Raw genomic sequence first — 18,253 nt, forward strand, 5'->3', positions numbered from 1 at the left:
TCCCTTCTCCCCCTTGCTATGGGAGCCTCTGTTCAGGGCCAGGCAGGTCCTGGGCACTGGTGGCTCCTCTGTTCAAACGCCCTTCCCTCCCACTTCTGAAACCATAGACTACAGGCCTGCAGCCCTGTCCTCCCCTCCTCCAGACCCTACTCTACGGAAAGCACTTTTGAGAAGCTCTGTGTGGGCTGAGGTATCCAGCCCCTGCCTCCCATTTCTTTTCCTATGGCCCCCATTTTGGACTGCAGTGGTAGCGGCACATAGTCAGCAGGAGAAATTCCAAGGCAGATGCTTCTTTGGTGAAGGCTGGAATGAACCCGTAGCCTGTAAAGGTCATCTGGTCCATGCCCTGGCCTCTGGGGAACACTCTTGGTCTATCTGCGGTGGACAATTATCTTCCCACTCAGAAAGCTCCGCTTGGCCACATCCACCCTATCCCTTCCTCCTGTGACCCGTACTCCCTCCTTCCTGCCTCTGCTTGCACCTGGGGCAAGAGGAGGTGGGGGAAAACAGAGACCAGGATCCAAGCAGAAGGAGTGAAGCGCAGAGGTGACCTGCTGGGCTCAGGAGCTGACATCCTGGGAGTGGTGGGGCCCGGCCTTCCCCAGGGATCCCTTCTTCCTCTGGCCTTTGCAAACTCCAGAATATATTCTGGGAGCCTCGAGGTTCAGGATCATGCCCTGGGGATGAAGGGACGGCTTTCTGGAGGTGAAGGGAGGTGTTACAGATGTGCTTCCAGGAGAAGGAGGTCCGGCACCACCTGTGACAGGGGAAGTGGGCTGCAGAGGGGGTGAGGGGCCCACACAGCCTGGGGTGGAAGTCAGCTTCCACTCTTTATGAGCTTAGTGGTCTCATCCTCCCTGAGGGGCTGACAGAGCAGATCCTGGAGTAGGATTCACCCCAACCCAGACCATTTCTAGCTCAGGGAGAGGCAAGCATTGGTACACTTAGGCAACCAAATCTGTGATCCCCACACAGACACCGCCTGGGAGGCCGCCAGTCCTGAGCTCCTGGGATGTTTGCAGAACAAGACACGCAGAAGGCCTGGGCCAGGAGGAAGGGAGGCCTCTGCCACGCAGTCCCTCTAACCCTTCTTCTCTGTCCTTGCCACTAACTGTAGGCCTGGGCCACGGAGAGTCCAATTCACACCCCATTTTCCCCTGGATCCAGAGCCTGTCCAGCTCCCAACAGGAGCCTGGTAGAAATAAAACCTTTGTTTTGAGAACTTTCCTGTACCCACCAACCTTAAGTTAACTTGCAAAGAGTATGCCTTTCTTAGATGTTTTAATGAAAGAAAAGAAAGCACTCCCCCCGCTGCCACCACCACCACACACATGCCCTCTTTGCCCTCCCCCGGGTCCTCCGACCTCTCTTCCTCGTCCCTCCCTGTGGCCACAGAGGCTCAGCCGTTCCCACTCTCCCCAGGTCACCAAAAAGCATCCTGCAGATGAGTTCTCTCCAGATCTGGAGAGGAAAGAAACCCACTTGCCAGGGTCTGGAAGGCTCAGTGGCTTAGTTTGGGACCCCCTCTTCTACCCTTCTTTTCCTTCCCCATGCCCTCCTGGCCAAGCCTCTTCTGAAGCCCCATCATTCCTGGGGTTCAGGACACGGACTTCATTCTTCAGGACTTGGATTGGCTCTCCAAGCCAGTGTGAGTGTCAGGAGTGAATCTTCAGAGATCTGTCATCTGTCCCATGGCTGTGGGGCCAGGCAGGGCCATGTGGGGCTAAGGGTTAGGTTCTGCAAGACACAAGATAGATATTCCAGCTGGTCCAGAAGGAACAGCTGGCCCTCCCACACCTGTCCAATGGGGAACGCAGTCCAGCGTGGGGCTAGCTCTGTAGGCTCTGCGTCAGTGGGCCTGGGTTCAGACCCAGAGGCACCACATGCTCTCCGAGCTCGGGCACAGTCCTTCCCTCAGGCAACCGCACCCACCCCAAACACCTGCTTCTTTCTGAGAGTGGCGTGCTAAGCAGCTTGACGTAGATGTCACAGGGAGATGCTTTGGTCTGGGACTGAAGGACCATTTTTGCATAAAAGTCAATTCAGAGTAACCCCAAATGTTTAGAAGTTACTTGTTTATTTTTGCTATTCAAAACATAAGATGTTTTAAATGCCACTGGGGGGGGGGAATGTTCTCCTTAACATACAATATTTGACCACGAGTGAGAGACCACGGCCTTTCAGGCACTCAGTGTCCAAATATGGACGTATGTGTGAAAAGGATCCTGGAGGGAGCCTCTCATCTCTCAGCCCAAATCATGTAAAATGCCGCTCTGGGATGCCGGGGATGGGCCTACAGAGTCCCCGAGGTCAGGAGTTACCCATCTGCCAATGCTTCATTTTATGAATGGGCAAATCAAGACCCAGGAGGGCCATGATGGCCGGGTTAGAAAACTGAGTTGACACAGCCCAGCAGGGAAGCTCCTGCCCCACCCCCGCCGAGTCCCTCTAGAGGTCACACCCTGCCATCTTGGCCCACTGCCAGGGCAGCCACCATTACCTGTGACGATGAGGGTGGCGGTGCTGACAGCCTGGCCCAGGGGGTTCTCGGCCACAGCCTTGTACTCGCCGCTGTCCTTAGGGGAGACGCTGGGGATGACGAGGGAGCACACGCCCAGCACGTCTGTGCTGTACACTGCCGGGTTTCCCTCCAGGCTCTGGCCGTCCTTCAGCCAGGTGACACGGGGCCGGGGCGAGCCCTGCACGGCACAGGTCATGCGGCATTCACAGCCCCGGGGCAGCAGGTGGGCCCGGAGCGCCACCAGGAACCGGGGCTTCTGGCTCAGGTCCGGCTCCCGGAAGCTGGGAGCCTTCACTGTGAATCTGTCTGCAGGGGAAGCCAGGGTGAGAGGAGGAGGGACAGGAGGGGAGGAAGGCCTCAGTCCACTCTAAGTTCCTGTTACGGCCTTCCGCCGTATTTCAACTGCATATTTTGACTCCTTGCTTTTATCCTAAAATTTTTGTTTAACTACAAGCAGACGCATATCCACAGTGGACAAGTTAGATGGCATGGAGTATCAAAAGGTGTAAGCATAAGAACTGATCATCATCTCCCTACTTGTAGACAACTGCAGCTCATATTTTGGGTATAGAACCTTCTAGATTTTTTTTTGCATTTTTAGAGAGATGAACTCATCCACCTGATTTTATAATCTGCTTTTTCTAGTGACTTCTTTCTTTCTTTCTTTCTTTTTTTTTTTTTTTTTTTTTTTTTGGTGGTACTGGGGATGGAACCCTTCTCTGGGATACACTCCCATACCTATTTTTTATATTTTTATTTGGAAACAGGTTCTTCTAAGCCAGCAAGGCTGGCTTTGAACCTGCGCGACCCTCCTGTCTCCGCCTCCCAAGCGTGGGGATTACAAGCGTGCGCCACCACGCCCGGCTCTAGTGACCTCTTTTAAGGTCCACATTTATTTGGCTGTAAAATACACTTTGTTTTCATGGAAATGTGGAAATGCTAATGTCTATTTACCTTATTGCCAAACACTTGCTTTTGACAATCTCCCCAAAGGCATCCCAGACACACACACACCCGCAGCCCGACTGGTTCTGCCCCTGGAGAGACCCACCCTGAGACGGGACACTGCAGACATCAGAGGCGGGCATCAGGCAGGGCAGGGGAAGAGCAATCGCTTTGGCTCTGGTTGGACCCTGGGTCCAGCTGGCCACTTGGTCATTCTGCCCCCACCCCACACACCCTGCCACCCTGGGGTTCAGCAACTCAGTGTAGAGTATAGCCAGTTATGCTCCCCCTCCTCAGGGAACCCTCACCTCGCTGCCGGGGGAGGCACCAGGGCTGGCTGGTATCTGAGGGCTGACTGATCCCCAGCTCATTCTTGGCTACGACCCGGAAGTGGTACTCGTGGCCAGGGAGGATGCCCAGGAGGGTGAAGTGGTCGGTGTGGATGCGGTCAGCCACCTCGCGCCAGGGGCCGTACGACGAGCAGCGTGTCAGCACCGCATAGTGCAAGGAGACGCCATGGGCCTCATCCGGAGAGGGCTCCCACTGCACGGTCACGGTCCCAGGCACGTTTTCCTGCAGGCGGATGGGCCCAGGAGCTTGTGGGCATGCTGCAGGAGACAGGCAGAAGGAGCGTGCACTGCAGGGGAACCTGCCGGGTTTCTGCTGTAGCACCCCAGGCCCTCATGCTTCCCGGGGGTCCTTGGAATGCAAACTTGCCAGGCAGGTGACTGGAGCCAGAGGGACCTGGGTTGGGGCTTTCCTGTTATCTCTAGAGGGTGAAAAACATCTCCCCAAAGAACATTCTTTAACTCGCTTCAATTTCTAGGTAAAATGACATAGGATATGGACAGAGATGGGGGGTTTTGCAACATAAAGTTACAAACCCTCCCCTCAAACCCAGTGTTAAGTATGTTTCATTATTTTTTAACATCCAGGGACGTCTCCAGGGTGGGGGCTGCGTGAGAAGTAGTTGAGGAAAGGGCGACCTTTACCCTGTACAGGGCCACACACAGTTCTTCCTGCGGGGTCTTTCCCTCCTTGTAATGACGTGACCACATTTGCCCACTGACTCCAAATGAGGACTAACCAAGATGGGGGTGGGTGGATTGTTGGTCTCACTGTCCCTAAGGTCCTGAGTTGGAAGGACACTGAAAGCACCTTAGAGACCATCCTTCTGCCCTTTAATCACAGAGGCAAGAGTGGACAGTGTGTGCTCTTGTTAATCAGCCAGCAGGATGACCGGGACCTGTGCCAGACAAAGTAAACCCCCAGCCCTCGGGGCATGGCCGAGCCAGTGACCGGAGCCCAGAGCCAGGCCTGCCTCACCAGCCACCCTGATGAGGAAGTGGTAGGCAGCCTCCTTCCCCTGAAGGTCCCTCAGCACCATGGTGTAGCGGCCGCTGTCTGAGAGACTGGCTGCGGGAATCAGAAGCTGAGTGAGGCCGTCCTTGGTGGTGGTCACACTTCTTATGTGCAAGGGCAGGCCATCCTTCAACCAGGTCACCTCAGGCATGGGGGCAGCCTGGGGAATAAAAGGAAGGAACCGCTGAAGAGGGAAGTTTGGTGGAAGTGATGGCATTTAAGCTGGGTGGACGGTGAGAAGAGCATTCTAGAAAGGGAAGTGTCTGAGCAGACTCACGGTGTAGAGCACGTGCCTGTTTAGACCTAGGCTGGTGGAGAGGTGCTGATGAGGTGTGGGGTGGAAGGATAGGAAAGGAAGCTGGCAGAGAGGCCAGGGAAACCCAGCACCTCACCCATGTGGACGCCAGGATTGCTTCTGTAAGCAATGAGCCGCTTCTGGATCACATGGCGGGGCGCTGGGTGGGAGGGAGCAAGGGCTCATGGGAGAGGAGGGTCACCACCTTGGTACCCAAGCCTGGCTAGGGGATGACCTGGGATCCTTGCAGTAGGGAGAGACTGCATGAGGAGACTGTGGTGGCCTGGCCTAGAACTCTGGTGACCCTGACCAGTATGGCGGGTAGTCCCAGTGCTGGGTGACCCTGGACTACTGTGCGACCCTCCACACTGAGGAGGCTCATGGTAACCCGCCTCATGGGAGTGTCCTGAGGACTGAGGAGTTACCAAGACACAGGAAGCACAAAGAGCAAGGCCTAGGACAGAGTAAGTGCCCAGCGTGTCCAACAGTTCTGTTATCATTGTCATTGTCCTTCTATGATCTAATAGTTAAGAACACGTAGCTTAGAACAAGACAGATCCGCATTTGAATTTGGATCCACACCTATGATTGACCCACCCAAATGATGATGATGATTTACTTATCTTTTTTTTTTTTTTTTTTTGGTGGTACTGGGGGTTTCTGGAAGCCCTTCTACCTCCAGGCTACACTCCCAGACATATTTTTTATATATTTTTTTTATTTGGAAACAGGGTCTCAAGCCAGCGAGGCTGGCTTCGAACCTGCGCGATCCTCCTGTCTCAGCCTCCCAAGCGTGGGGATTACAAGCGTGCGCCACCACGCCCGGCTTGCTTATCTTTATTTTTATAAAGATAACACACATTGGTACTTGCCATATGCTAGGCTCTTTTTATATGCTTTCACCATATTGATTCCTTAACTCTTCAGAGCAACCCCTTTGAGATAGGTTATTATTATCCTCATTTGAAAGATGAGGAAAATGAAATACAGAGAGCTTAAAAGATTTGTCCAGATGGGCATGGTGGCATATGCCTATAATCCCCATACTTGGGAGACTGAGACAGGAGGGTCACAGGTTTGAGGCCAGCCTTAGCAACTTAGCAAGACCCTTAGCATGAGACCCTATTTCAAAATTAAAAGTAAAAAAGGGATGGGATGAGCCAGGCGTGGTGGCACACACTTGTAATCTCTGCGCTTGGGAGGCGGAGACAGGAAGATCGCGCAGGTTCGAAGCCAGCCTCACTGGCTTAAGAGGCCCTGTTTCCAAATAAATATATAAAATAGGTTTGGGAGTGTAGCCCAGAGATAGAAGGGTTTCCAGGAAACCCAGTACCACAAAAAAGGGACAGGATGTATCTCAGAGGTAGAACATCCCTGGGTTCAATCCCCAGTACCCCCCCATAAAAAAGACATTTATCTAAAGCCAAACAGCTAGTGAGTGATGATGGAATCTGTGCTTTTAACCACCACACTGTCAGGTTGTACATACAGAGTCAGGTGGTATCTGTGTAGGTTGAGGATCATCCTGAGTCAAATGAGGGTCATGTGCTTGCACAAAAATACATTCTTAAGTCAAAAGGGATTATCTACACCACAGGCCCCCTGAATTCCCAGACTTAGGTGGAAAAGTGAGAGCCCTACTTTGGAGGTGCAGTACCTAAAGCTACCACTAGAGGGGCTTGCCTGCGTACGGGGAGCAGAATGGCCACCTAGTGGCCAGGTACGTGCTGCTCCCGACTTCCTTACATCTGGCCCGATTTCACTGACCACACTCCAAAAAGAATAAAAGAGAAAATAAAAACACCGAACCATCTGGCTCCCTTGGCCACTCTGGACTCCCTTGCCCACACCTTCTAGATACACTCACTTCAAAGGAGACAGGCACACGAAGGGTGTCGCCAGCTCTGACCGTCAGCGAGTCCTTTGTGCTGGAGTCCATGAGGAACTTGGGACAGACTGGAATACACAAGAAGACTCATCACCTCTCTCCGAGGTCGATCCCCAGCCCTGGGTCACCAGCTAGAGAGGCAGCAGGCGGGGCCTTGTCTAAGCGCTGCTGAAATCCCATCAGATGGGGAGGGGGCTCTGAAGTAGAGAGCTGGGAGGAACATCTTAGCAGGAAAGTCCCAGGAGCTGGTGGGGACATGATTTCAGGAGCGGGACAGGAGCTGGGAGAGGGAACCAGTAGGAGAGGGTTAGGGTTAGGCTGGGACAAGAAGTGAGGGGCAAGCAGTCTAGATCTTTTGTTGTACAGAAACGATAACCATCAATCTGAAACCCGGGCCACAGCAAGTTAGGGACAGAACCAGGACAAGGTTCTGAGACTCTGGGTGTTATGTTGGTTTCCAACTGTCGTGATGATATCTAGGGTCAGCTGGGATGGCCCAGTGTCAGGGTGCGTCAGAGGCGGGTCAGCCAATTCTAGTAACTACCGCTCAAAAGGGAAGATGGTCCACCTTTTGATAAGTGGGCTGGGATTTTTTCCACTGTGAACAATAACTGCCCAGCCAAGCGGTATTTATGCCTTGGAGTCACCTGTTCTAAATCTTGGCTTTGTCTCATACCAATAGTGAGACCTTGGCACATTACCTCGGGCCTCAGTTTCCAACTCTGTAAGTTGAGGGTACAAGAGCATTAACCTGGTGGGATAATTGTAATGAGGAAATATTTCTAAAAAGGGCCTGCCTCGCCAGTGCCCAGAACAAGGGAGCTGGGGAAGGGGATCCCGGCTCAGGACGTGCATAGCAATTTCTCAGCCGCCCCCTTGGGTAGGGCCTGCAGGGCTCAGGGTAGCACTCACCAGTTATAGGCATGGCATGCACTAGTGTGTCCAGGGCAGTGGGCTGGCCATGGCCCCCGTCATTAACCGCTGTCACACGCACGAAGTAGCTCTCTCGGGGCCGAAGCCCTTTGGCTGTGAAGGTGGTGCCTGGCACGGTGCCCTCATGGCATGGGCTCCACTGGAGACTGTCGGAGCCACACAGCTCCACCACATACCCCTGGGCTTCATCCCCGTCCCGGGCATCGGGCCTCACCCAGCTCAGCGTGATGCTGGAGTGTGTCGTGTCTGTGACTTGGAGATCCTGCACGGGCCCCGGGGGTCCTGGCCAAGTACCATGAGAATGTCAGGGTGGCATCGGCCTCTCCTGACAAAGTCCACTCAGAATGGGCATTCACTAGCCTTCCTGTGGGAGACTCGGAATTCCTTTCCCTTAGCAATCCTTCCATTCAGTCATTTCTAAAGCACCTATCTGGACCCACACTCCTCCTCTCTCCACTACTTTGCAGACTCCAGGCCACAACCTCCTCCAGGAATCCTCCTCCGCTTCATTCCACTCACTCACCAATTTGCCAACCCCTTTCCCCTAACTATTCTCTGTGACTCTTGAAAACTGGCCTTTTTATTGATAAACTCTTAGATTCCATTATCCTTGAAGACTATTTTTATTCTTTCCTTTCTTTCTCTCACTCTCTCTTTTATTGTTGTGGTGCTAAAGATTGAAGCCAGGGACATTCTACTTCTGACTAGACCTCAGCTTTATTTTTTTTCCACTTTTTTATTTTGAAAGAAGGTCTTGCTGTATTGCTGAGACTGGCCTCAAAACTGCCTGGGATCCTCCTGTCTCAGCCTCCAAAGTACTGGGATCACAGGCATGTGCCACCACCCCTGGCTATATTGTTGTTGTTTATTGTTGTACTGGGAATAGAACCCAAGAGCACTCGACCACTGAGCTACATCCTCAGCCCCTTTTATTTTTTATTTCTAGACAGGTTCTCACTAAGTTGCCCGGGCTGGCCTTGAACTTGTAATCCTCCTGCCGCAGCCTCCTGAGTAGCTAGGATCGCAGGCACTGTGCCCTTGTGGCATGGGCTGTACTGGTGCTCCATTGTACCATTGCCCCTGGCTCTTTTTGTTCTGAACTGCAAACTCTTAGTGGGGCTGGCCTCTGAGGCACTCCGGCAGACTTCCTGCCCTCCATCTGTCAAATGGGAACAATGACACAGTCCTACCTGCTCATGGGAGTTCTAGACAAGCAAAAGGCATGCTGTGTTACATGATGCGTGTAAAAGGGCTTTGGAAATTGCACAATAGTCTGGGGCTCTGGCTTTTGAGCCTGGCTGTGTATTGGACTCACTTGAGGAGCTTAAAAATACTAACAGCAGGATGGCAGTCCCAGAGATTCTGATTTAATTAGTCTGGGATGCTGCCTAGGCACAGAGACTTGTAAGAGCTCCCCAGGTACCTCTAAATGTGCAGTGAAGTTGGCATCAGGTAGTGCTTCTCAACCTTGAATTAGCATACGAGTCATCTGGGATTTTTTTTTTTTTTTTTTTTTTTTTTTTTTTTGCAGTACTGGGGATGGAGCCCAGGGGCATTCTCCCGCCAAGCTATATCTCCAACCCTCACTGAGTTGCAAAGGGCCTCAAGTAAGTAGCCGAGGCTGGATGCAAACTTGCGATCCTCCTGTCTCAGCCTCCCACACCTGGGGATTTTGCTCAAAGCACAGCTCCTGCCTCAGTAGGTCTGAGGTAAAGTCTGGGATTCTGCGTTTCTTTTTTATACGTGCTCAGGCGATGCTGTCGATGCGTGGACTTTGCTCAGTAGCAGGAATCTAAGAAATGCACTCGCTGTGATGGCTGCTGTTAGACACCGCCTATCCAAAAAGGATAGCTTTGGCCCACTTGCAAAAAAAAGATGCATGGGCCTGCTTTCTTCCCCAATCCTCTATTCCACACTCTGCCCTTTCTGGGACGAAAACTTAGATGCCACTTGAACAATTACACTTTTAAATGTTCCGTTTCTGTTGGATTAATCCAAACAACCTTCTACCTGGTCCATCCAACAAGTACAGGGAAGGTGCTGCTCCCTGGCGACTTGCCGCCGGCAGGCTCAGAGAGGGATGAGGCGCAGAAAGCAGCAGTTTCTAAGCCATATTGCCTTGGGAAGAGGTTTTTTAATAGGAGTTTTACCAAAAAAAAAAAAAAAAAAGTATTCTCTACCTGAATTTGAGGGATTTGAATTAGTGAGACAGGTTTCTTTCCTGCGGGGCTTGAAAATATCAGAGGCTCATGTCACACACATCTTTGATCACAGACCCTTTTGCTGTCTGCCATCCTGAGTGTCTATGGCCATCCCTCTGATGCTCCTGAGACCGCAGATAGGGAAATGCAGTGCTAGACTGTAGGTTGCTCAAAGACAGAGACCAGGACAGGCTCGCCTAGTCCCGGCACAATGCTGCCCACCTAGTAGGTGGAGAGCAATATTCAATGAAATAGGGAGCTGATACTGAGTTTTCCCTCTTACCTGCCCCCTGGGCATGATACCCCCAAGGCATGGGGTGAGGATAGTTATAAAACTGGGTCAAAGCGTGGGGACTGATCTGCTCAAGAGGTCAAAAATAGAGTAGCATGATCTTTAGGAGTCTTCTAGTTCCCGTTACCTGGCCTCTGGGCCTCTTTTTAATTTATTTTATTTTATTGTTTGTGGTATGGGGATGGAACCCAAGGGCATTCTGCCTCCAAGCTTTAAACCCAGCCCTATTTTTTATTCTTTTTTTTTTTTTTTTTTGGTGGTACTGGGGTTCCTGGAAGCCCTTCTACCTCCGGGCTACACTCCCAGACCTATTTTATACTTTTTTTATTTTTGGAAACAGGGTCTCTTAAGCCAGCAGGACTGGCTTCGAACCAGCGCGATCCTCCTGTCTCTGCCTCCCAAGCGCGGGGATTACAAGCATGCGCCACCACACCCGGCATATTCTTTATTTTGAAACAGGATCTCACTAAGTTGCAGAGGACCTCACTAAGTAGCCAAGGCTGCCCACAAACCTGCGATCCTCCTGTCTCAGCCTCCCAAGTACTGGAATGTTGTGTGTGCCACCACGCCCAGCTCTCTGGGCCTCTCTGATTTTAGTTTAGGGTTCCTAAGATACACCTCACTCAGCAGCCTTTAAACCTTTATCTTCTAGCCCTCCTGACAGTTTCCTCCTGACCTATGACCTCCTTCCCTATCCCACTGACACGTACCACCCACCCCACCCCCATCCTTGGTTGGTGTTCTACTTACTCATGGGGTCCCGAGCAAAGACTGCCTCCGATGGGGGCCCAGGCTCTCCAAGGCCCGAGGGAGCCACAGCCGTAACCCGAAACTCATACTGACAGCCCTGCCGCAGGTCCGCCACAGTGCACCTCCTCTCTGTGAAGAGTGCACCCCACGTTAGCCCCATCTAGGTGGGACCAGACAAGAGAGAGCTGCCCCCACCATCTGGCCAGCCAGATGTGACAGATCTCTCTGCGGCATAAAGAGCACTGTTCAAGGTGGCAGGGTCCCGAGTCTCTGTCTGGTTCTGCTACTAATTTGCCGAGTGGTCTGGGACAAGCACTTTAGTCTCCTTAGCTTGTCCTACCTGTTCTTGCCTCCACAAACCGTGGCTTCCACAGCAGGAAAAGCCCGGACATGCAGAGTGTTATCAAGGGCCTCCTCAGCATCCACCCAAGCTTGTGGCTTTCCTAAGTTCTTTCTGATCTCAGAAAACAGCTATTTCTTACAAAGCTACTTAAGAAGTCAGGGAACACCTCTCTCCACTTTATAGATGAGGGTACTTAGATCCAGAGAGGTAGTGGCTGCCCAAGGCCAAGGCCAGCAATAGAGGGGCCAAGGCTAACACTTTCACCTCTGGCTTCCAGCCCAGGATATCTATCAAACCAAGTTCTTCAATCTTAGCACTATTGATGGGTTTGCCAGATAGTTGTTTGGTTTTATTCGAGGGGCCTCTTATGTATTGTAGGATGTTTAAGCAGTATCTCTGGCCCCTTCATAGTAGATGCCAGTATAATCCACTTCCCACCCAGTTGCGACAATCAAAAGTGGCTCCAGATATTGCCACATGGCCCCTCTGAGAACACAGCCACCCCAGATAAGACCCACTGTATTAAACCCATTGGGGCTGGCAATGCCAAAGGCTGGGAGCACCAGGACGTGAGGAGCACCCCAGGCCTGCTCACCAGACACGGGCTGGTCATTCACTGCCGTCCAAGTGTTGCTCCCCCTCTTGCGCTTCTCAATGAGGTAGCCCAGGATGTGGACACTGCTAGGGCCCCGAGGTGCCGTCCACATCAGGGTGATGGCCTGGCTGGAGGCCGACAGGATGGCTGGGGTAGAGGGGGGCCCTGGGAGTGCTGGGGATAGAGCAGGCAGGTCAGCCAGGGCCTGGGGCATGGTGCCAGCTCATGGGGAGGTCCTAGGGTAGAAGGCAGGGGCATCTGGGAGCAGGACCACGTCCTGTTCTTTCCTGGAGAGTGTCAGGACAGAACTAGTCTGCTCTGGGACACAGTTTTGGTTGCTCTGGGGCAGGAATGATGGGACAGCGAAGGCACTTTGGCCTCAGAGTCTAAAGCCACTTCCATGGTCCCTGGCAGGATGTTCCAGACTAGGGACATCTGCTGGAGATGGGTACCGACCTCTAGCCAGGACCTCCCCTCACTCCTCCAGACCCCCTCAGATCCCAGGTAAGGAGCTGAGGTTAAGGAGTTCCCACGGTGCCCTCCAGGGCCTCATGCCCGGCACAAGCCGTTGTCCCTCAGCCTCAGGCCTGCCTGACCTTAGGGACAGTGGGTGGCGGAGAGAGTTCCCACCTCCAGCCACAGCCTCTTCTCTTACCCTCAGGAGCCACCAGCACCTCCTCAGACTCCAGAGCCTCTCCAGCCCCCTCCGAGGTCACAGCCCGCACGCGGAAGGTGTACTTGCGGCCCCGCTCCACGCCCAAGTCAGTGAAGGTGGTGCTATCTGGGGCCGGCTCGCCCACCTTCAGCCACGTGCTCCTGCCAGCCTGCCTCCTCTCCACCACGTAGTGCTCCAAGGCTTGGCCCCCATCATCCCTCGGGGGCCGCCAGTGAAGGTAGACGCCAGTCCCGTGGCAATCCTGCACCTCCAGGGGGCCCTGTGGGGGCTGAGGCTTATCTGGGGACCCACAGAGAGAAGCAGGAGAAGTGGGTCAGAGAAGTTGGAGGGGAGCCATGTTGATCTTCCTCCTCTTCAGTGGACAAGCCTGCAAGGGGTAGACTGCCCAGAGTGCCTTGAGCACTACCCAGAGGGACACATTTTTCCTGAGACAGCCAGGTGTCCCTGGTCTCTACCCCCTCAACACATGCACGCCCAGAGCCAGAGGTATGTCCTGGGATGCACCGGCCTGCACCCAGCCCCACCACCAAGTGTCCAGGATGGGCACTAGCTCAGCCTATTGGACATAGCTGTCTTGCCTCGCTGGCACTCAAGAGGAGGGCCGCCGTCCCAGCCCAGCAACTTCCCTGGGCCCAGCAGCGTATTAGGGCTTGTAGGGCTCCTTAGCAGGAGCCCAGCCCCTCTTCATCCAAATTGCTTTTCATACCCAGTATGGAAAGGACAGATAGGAGAGGATTAACTAGCATGCAAATGGGGATGGGAGTCAGCAGAGACCATGCCCTGGACCTGCCTTTGCTGGCAGGGAGGGCCTGGGGTCCTGGGGACCCTCAGGCCTTGGTGGGGGAGAAGGCTGGGGTTGGCACCTATGACTTGCAGGGTGAGCTCGGCCCTCACACAGCCTCCCTCGCTCCTCAGCATCACGCTGTACTGGCCACCGTCCTTCCTGTCTGCGCTGGGAAGACACAGCCGTGTGTAGCCATCCCCCACGGCCACCTGGGCCCCCCCACGGCTGCTGCCGGCCACTTCAGCCCCGTCCTTCCTCCAGGCAGCCTGAACAGGGAGGTGGCTCTGGAAAGGGATCTTCACTGTCACCGGCCTCCCAGCCTTGACCACCAGTGGCTCCCTCAGCTTCTCTGCCACGTCTGGAGCAATGATGGGGGGATCTAGAGAAAAAACAGGGCAAGGGAGTCAAAGATCAGGCACGGGGACCCAGGAAACATGGAATGAGGAACCCAGAGAAGGAAGATCAGGTGCAGAGTAAGGAACTCCCTACCCCACGTCACGGGGGTTAACAAGGGGAGTAGGCTTTACTGCAGCCGGAGGGACCAGGGGTAGACCTCCTCAAGGACTTTCTGACAAGGAAAGAGATAAGATGTTGGAATGGGGCGAGCATAGGCTTTTAAGATGATCTCAGATTGAGAAGGCTGCAGGCTGGCCACACATTCAGGGGGGGTTGTAGAGAAGCGCATCACCTGGATCAGAGACTGCAGGACGGGGAAGGGCAGGGCTGGGCCTCACCCTGGATGGTCAGGGTGGCCTCACTCTGCTGGTTGCCGGCCACAAAGGTATATCTCCCGGCTTGGATCCCCTGCACGTGAGCGATGAGGAGTCGATACGTGAGCCCGTCTTGCTCAAAGATGGCTCCATCCTGGGCAGTGAGCTGGAGACAAGGGCCAGAACAGCGGGAGCCGGTCACTCCCACCCACCAGCTACCCCAGGCCAGTTACCCAGGGCGCCCTGCTGGAGCACTTGCTGGAGTCCCCTGTTAACAGGACAGGAACTGAGTGCTGACCACTTAATAATCCTACCTCATTTAACTGTCACAACAACCCTCTCAGGTAAGTAGGATTATTAGTCCAAGGTAACACAATCGGTATTGGCAGAGTAAGGATCTGAAAGCAGATCCCACGGATATCAAAACCATGCTCTGAGCCACTGCGCTGTGCCTCATCCCAACAGGCAGCCAGGCCGGAGCACAGAGAGGCTGTCGGGCAGACAACAGAGCCCACCTGGTTGGGGAGGGAAGGTGGCATTTGTACAAGGCTTTGCACAGTGATGGCATTCAGCACGTGTGAGTATAAGAGACATATTTTGTTGGTGGGAGGAGAACAAGGGTGTGTCAAGAGAGGAGTGAGCATTTTCTAAATGAATGTAGACATTCATTTAGAAAAATTTTATTTTAAGCACACCAAGTTGCTGGCTATTTAAACTTCTCTAAAGGTGGGCATATAAGTAAAATAAGGAGTGTAAAAATTTAAATAAAACGACTTTCTTGAGAAACCTCTACCTTCTACTTCGTTTCTACTTTATCCCTGTTCCCCGACCTCTGCCTCACATTGGTTGGTCAGGACAAGGTGTGAGGGGCCAGTACCTGGACTCCATCTTTAAACCAGGCTCCAGGTCCCAGGTCACTGGTCAGGGTGCAGGAGAACACCGCGGCCTCCCCGGGCTGCACCTCCACGTCAGCCAGGCCCTGACAGAAGCAGCCGGTGGAGCCTGGAAAGACACAGAGGGGGTCCTCGAGGCCCAGCCTCCTAGGCCATGGCCCGTCCTGCCCCTTGGGGCTCTGCATGGTCCTGCCAACTGCGCTGAGCTGTGGGAAACTGTTCAAAGTCTAAAAAGCATTGGTTAAAGGATTTTTGAGCTTCTGTTTGCTTTGGCAGAAGGCTGCCTTTCTTGAGGGCCTGAAGACAGTGGCCTCAGTGCATCTCTGCTGTCTAAGCTACTGCACTCTGTCCTGTAATTGTTTCAGCTTGCTTTGCTGAAGGACGGAAGGCCACCCCAAGGGGAAAGCTGAAGGCGGCCATCTCTGATGCCCTTCTAAAGCTGCCAAAAACTTACCTTCTAGAACATTCCTAACATAACGCCCCACTTCTACAGCTAGAGACAAAGAAGAACTTGACCAGATCATGACCTTGTAAATGTGAAATAAAAGGAGCTGAGTTTTGTCCAGGGAGTTGCCTCTCTTGCCTTCTCCTCTCTCGCCTCTTTGAGATCAGAAATAAATTCTCGGGGGCATTTTTTCATCCTGCCGTCCCGAGCACTGCTGGAGCAGAGCCTCTGGTAAGCCCCCCACCTCCAGTCACACAAATAAGAAGTCGGGGTCAGGCCGGGCGTGGTGGCGCACGCTTGTAATCCCCGCGCTTGGGAGGCAGAGACAGGAGGTTCACGCAGGTTCGAAGCCAGCCGCGCGCACTGGCTTTTGAGACCCTGTTTCCAAATAAAAATATATTAAAAAATAGGTCTGGGAGTGTAGCCCGGAGGTAGAAGGGCTTCCAGGAACCCCATACCACCAAAAAAAAAAAAAAAAAAAAAAGCAAGAAAGCAAGAAAGCAAGAAAGAAAGATAGTCGGGGTCACCCTCAGAGAGTTAAGCCAGCAACTCTGGACCTAGGGTATGGAGACCAGGTGCCCAGGATCCCACCTACACACAGAGCAAGAGCTGCTGCCTGAATTTGCAAGAAGCTCCTGAAAATGGGAGTACTAACAGGGAGAACTGGGACTGGTCCAGGCATTGCAGTGCCCAGGAAGAACCCCTGCCCCAGCTTTACACTATGGGAGCCAACCCGGCCGGGAAGACCTACCTCGAGCCTCCGTGGAGAAACCGCCAGTGCCGGGCTCGTATCTGGATCTGGGACTCTGGGTAGCATCTTGCCCCTTGCCACAAACATCCAACTTGCCCTCTTTCGCACCTTTCCTGCTGCCAAGATGCCTGGGAGGCCCCCGGCTTTCATCTGCATTCTGAGTCTCCCCAGGGTGCCTTCTGTTTTCACTGCCAGGGGGCCACCCCTTGTCTCTGGCCTCCTTTGCACCCCCTCTCTCTGTTGCACCAACCTCAACCCCAAACTGTCCCTGACACCTACTCCTGTCGGGACCTGGCCTCCCACTGGACTCTTCCATCCCCCACCTATCATATTCATTTAAGGTCCCAGGACCTTGGTTCTTGCCCTTCTCAGTCCCCAACAACCCCTGCTCTCCAAGAGAATGCCTTCCTCCCCCCTGTCCTTTGCCTAGCTGAGAGCTGGGCCCCTGGATCCCACCTAAGTCACCTTCAGAAACTTTGCTGTGAATGGAGCCATCTGAGTTGTTCCAGGCTACCCGCAGTCCTGACTCCCCGGGCTTCGGAGCGAAGCCATCCCCCAACTCAGTGGAATTCCCCATCCCTAGGCCACCTGGGTCCTCTGCAGCATCACGCCCACCTCTTTCAGAACTCAAACCTTTGTTTTCCAGGGACCCTGGGCCTTGGCATCCACTAGAGGCCTCTTGGCCTGGTGCATGCTCTCTACCCCGAGAGCCTCCCAGCCCCTCATGGGTTTCCCTAAAAGCAGCATCTTTCTCCTGCAGAGAACTGGGAGCCATGGAGCCTGAGAGCTGGTCCCCAGCACCTATGCTATTGTGGTCAAAGCCCTGGCCTTCCCAGTCTGGAGCCCAAGCATTGTTCACCCCTTGACCACCAGCAGGTCCTAAAGTTAACTGGCTCTTTCCTCGAGGCACAGAGCTGCTGTCTATAATCTGTCCTGTCCTTGCTGAGCTCCCAGAAACTGCTCCTGTCCTTCTGCCTCCCAGCAGTGGGTTCCCACCTCCCTGAGCAGCCAGTCCTCCCTGGCCAGACTCTCCAGCCCTGCCTGTTTTCCCAGAGTCTGCTTTCCAGGAGCCCCGTTCATGTCCAGACTCTAGATCAGCTGTCCTGTCCCAGGTCTCACCCTTCAATGTCCCTCTACCATCAAGAAACGCAGAATCCCCCAAGCCTTCTTGGTCTGCAAACCTGCCTTCCCCCTGAGGAGGGTCCCTAGGAGACCCTGGGATCCCAGAGCCATCTTGCCACTCTCTGACATCTGGTTTTCCCTTGAAAGCAACAGCTGACAAGGCTCCTGGAGTCCCTGAGGGTCCATAGCCCCCAAGACTATTCTTGGAGCCCCGTCCATTTGGAAGAGTCTGTGGCCCTCCCTGTGGCCCCAGCCTCCCCTGGCCCATGCAGTCACCCCTGTGTGCTGCACCAGCTGCAGTGCCCAGAGATCCAGCCATCCCAGAGCCCACCCCAGGACCTACCCTGTGGGCAAGCTCCATTCTCCTGTCCTTTTCTGGACCATCTTTGGAGATTGTGCCACCCTCTGAAGCTACCCTATATCCTGACCCATGCCTGGCTTCATGGTCTCTGGGTTCTGCCTTGTGTCTCATTCCAGACAGTGAGACTGGTACTCCAAAATTCCCAGATCCATCTCGGCACATCTCACTCTCTGGCCCCATTTCCCTAAGTTCTCCTGAGCCTCCCCTATAATCAACCTTACTTCCTGGCCCCATTCCTCCAGTCCCCCCCAAACCATCCCTAAACCCTGCCTCATTCTGTGACAAAATATCCCCAGAACACTCCACAGCACCCCTATTACCTGCCTCACTTCCTGATGAAATCTTCCCAGCGTCCCCTAAAACATCTCTCCAACATGCTTCACCCC

General features: G+C 53.7%; 1 protein-coding gene across 1 annotated transcript in view; it reads right to left on the reverse strand.

Moving 5' to 3' along the window:
• Positions 1 to 560: 560 nt before the first annotated feature.
• IGFN1 (immunoglobulin like and fibronectin type III domain containing 1) overlaps positions 561 to 18,253 on the reverse strand; it is a gene marked incomplete at both ends in the record, with an annotated part of 34,026 nt that continues 16,333 nt past the window's right edge. The window contains 14 exons of the mRNA XM_080698738.1: positions 561 to 757; positions 2,501 to 2,827; positions 3,775 to 4,074; positions 4,793 to 4,988; positions 6,991 to 7,079; positions 7,924 to 8,226; positions 11,188 to 11,316; positions 12,126 to 12,299; positions 12,781 to 13,080; positions 13,665 to 13,964; positions 14,320 to 14,461; positions 15,173 to 15,297; positions 16,385 to 17,890; positions 18,035 to 18,199. Of these exons, the coding sequence (XP_080554864.1) occupies positions 561 to 757; positions 2,501 to 2,827; positions 3,775 to 4,074; positions 4,793 to 4,988; positions 6,991 to 7,079; positions 7,924 to 8,226; positions 11,188 to 11,316; positions 12,126 to 12,299; positions 12,781 to 13,080; positions 13,665 to 13,964; positions 14,320 to 14,461; positions 15,173 to 15,297; positions 16,385 to 17,890; positions 18,035 to 18,199 (4,253 nt within the window). The remainder of the gene's footprint in view (positions 758 to 2,500; positions 2,828 to 3,774; positions 4,075 to 4,792; positions 4,989 to 6,990; positions 7,080 to 7,923; positions 8,227 to 11,187; positions 11,317 to 12,125; positions 12,300 to 12,780; positions 13,081 to 13,664; positions 13,965 to 14,319; positions 14,462 to 15,172; positions 15,298 to 16,384; positions 17,891 to 18,034; positions 18,200 to 18,253) is intronic.

The sequence above is a fragment of the Muscardinus avellanarius genome (genome assembly GCF_963383645.1).
Source record: "Muscardinus avellanarius genome assembly, chromosome: 7".
Classification (NCBI taxonomy): domain Eukaryota; kingdom Metazoa; phylum Chordata; class Mammalia; order Rodentia; family Gliridae; genus Muscardinus; species Muscardinus avellanarius.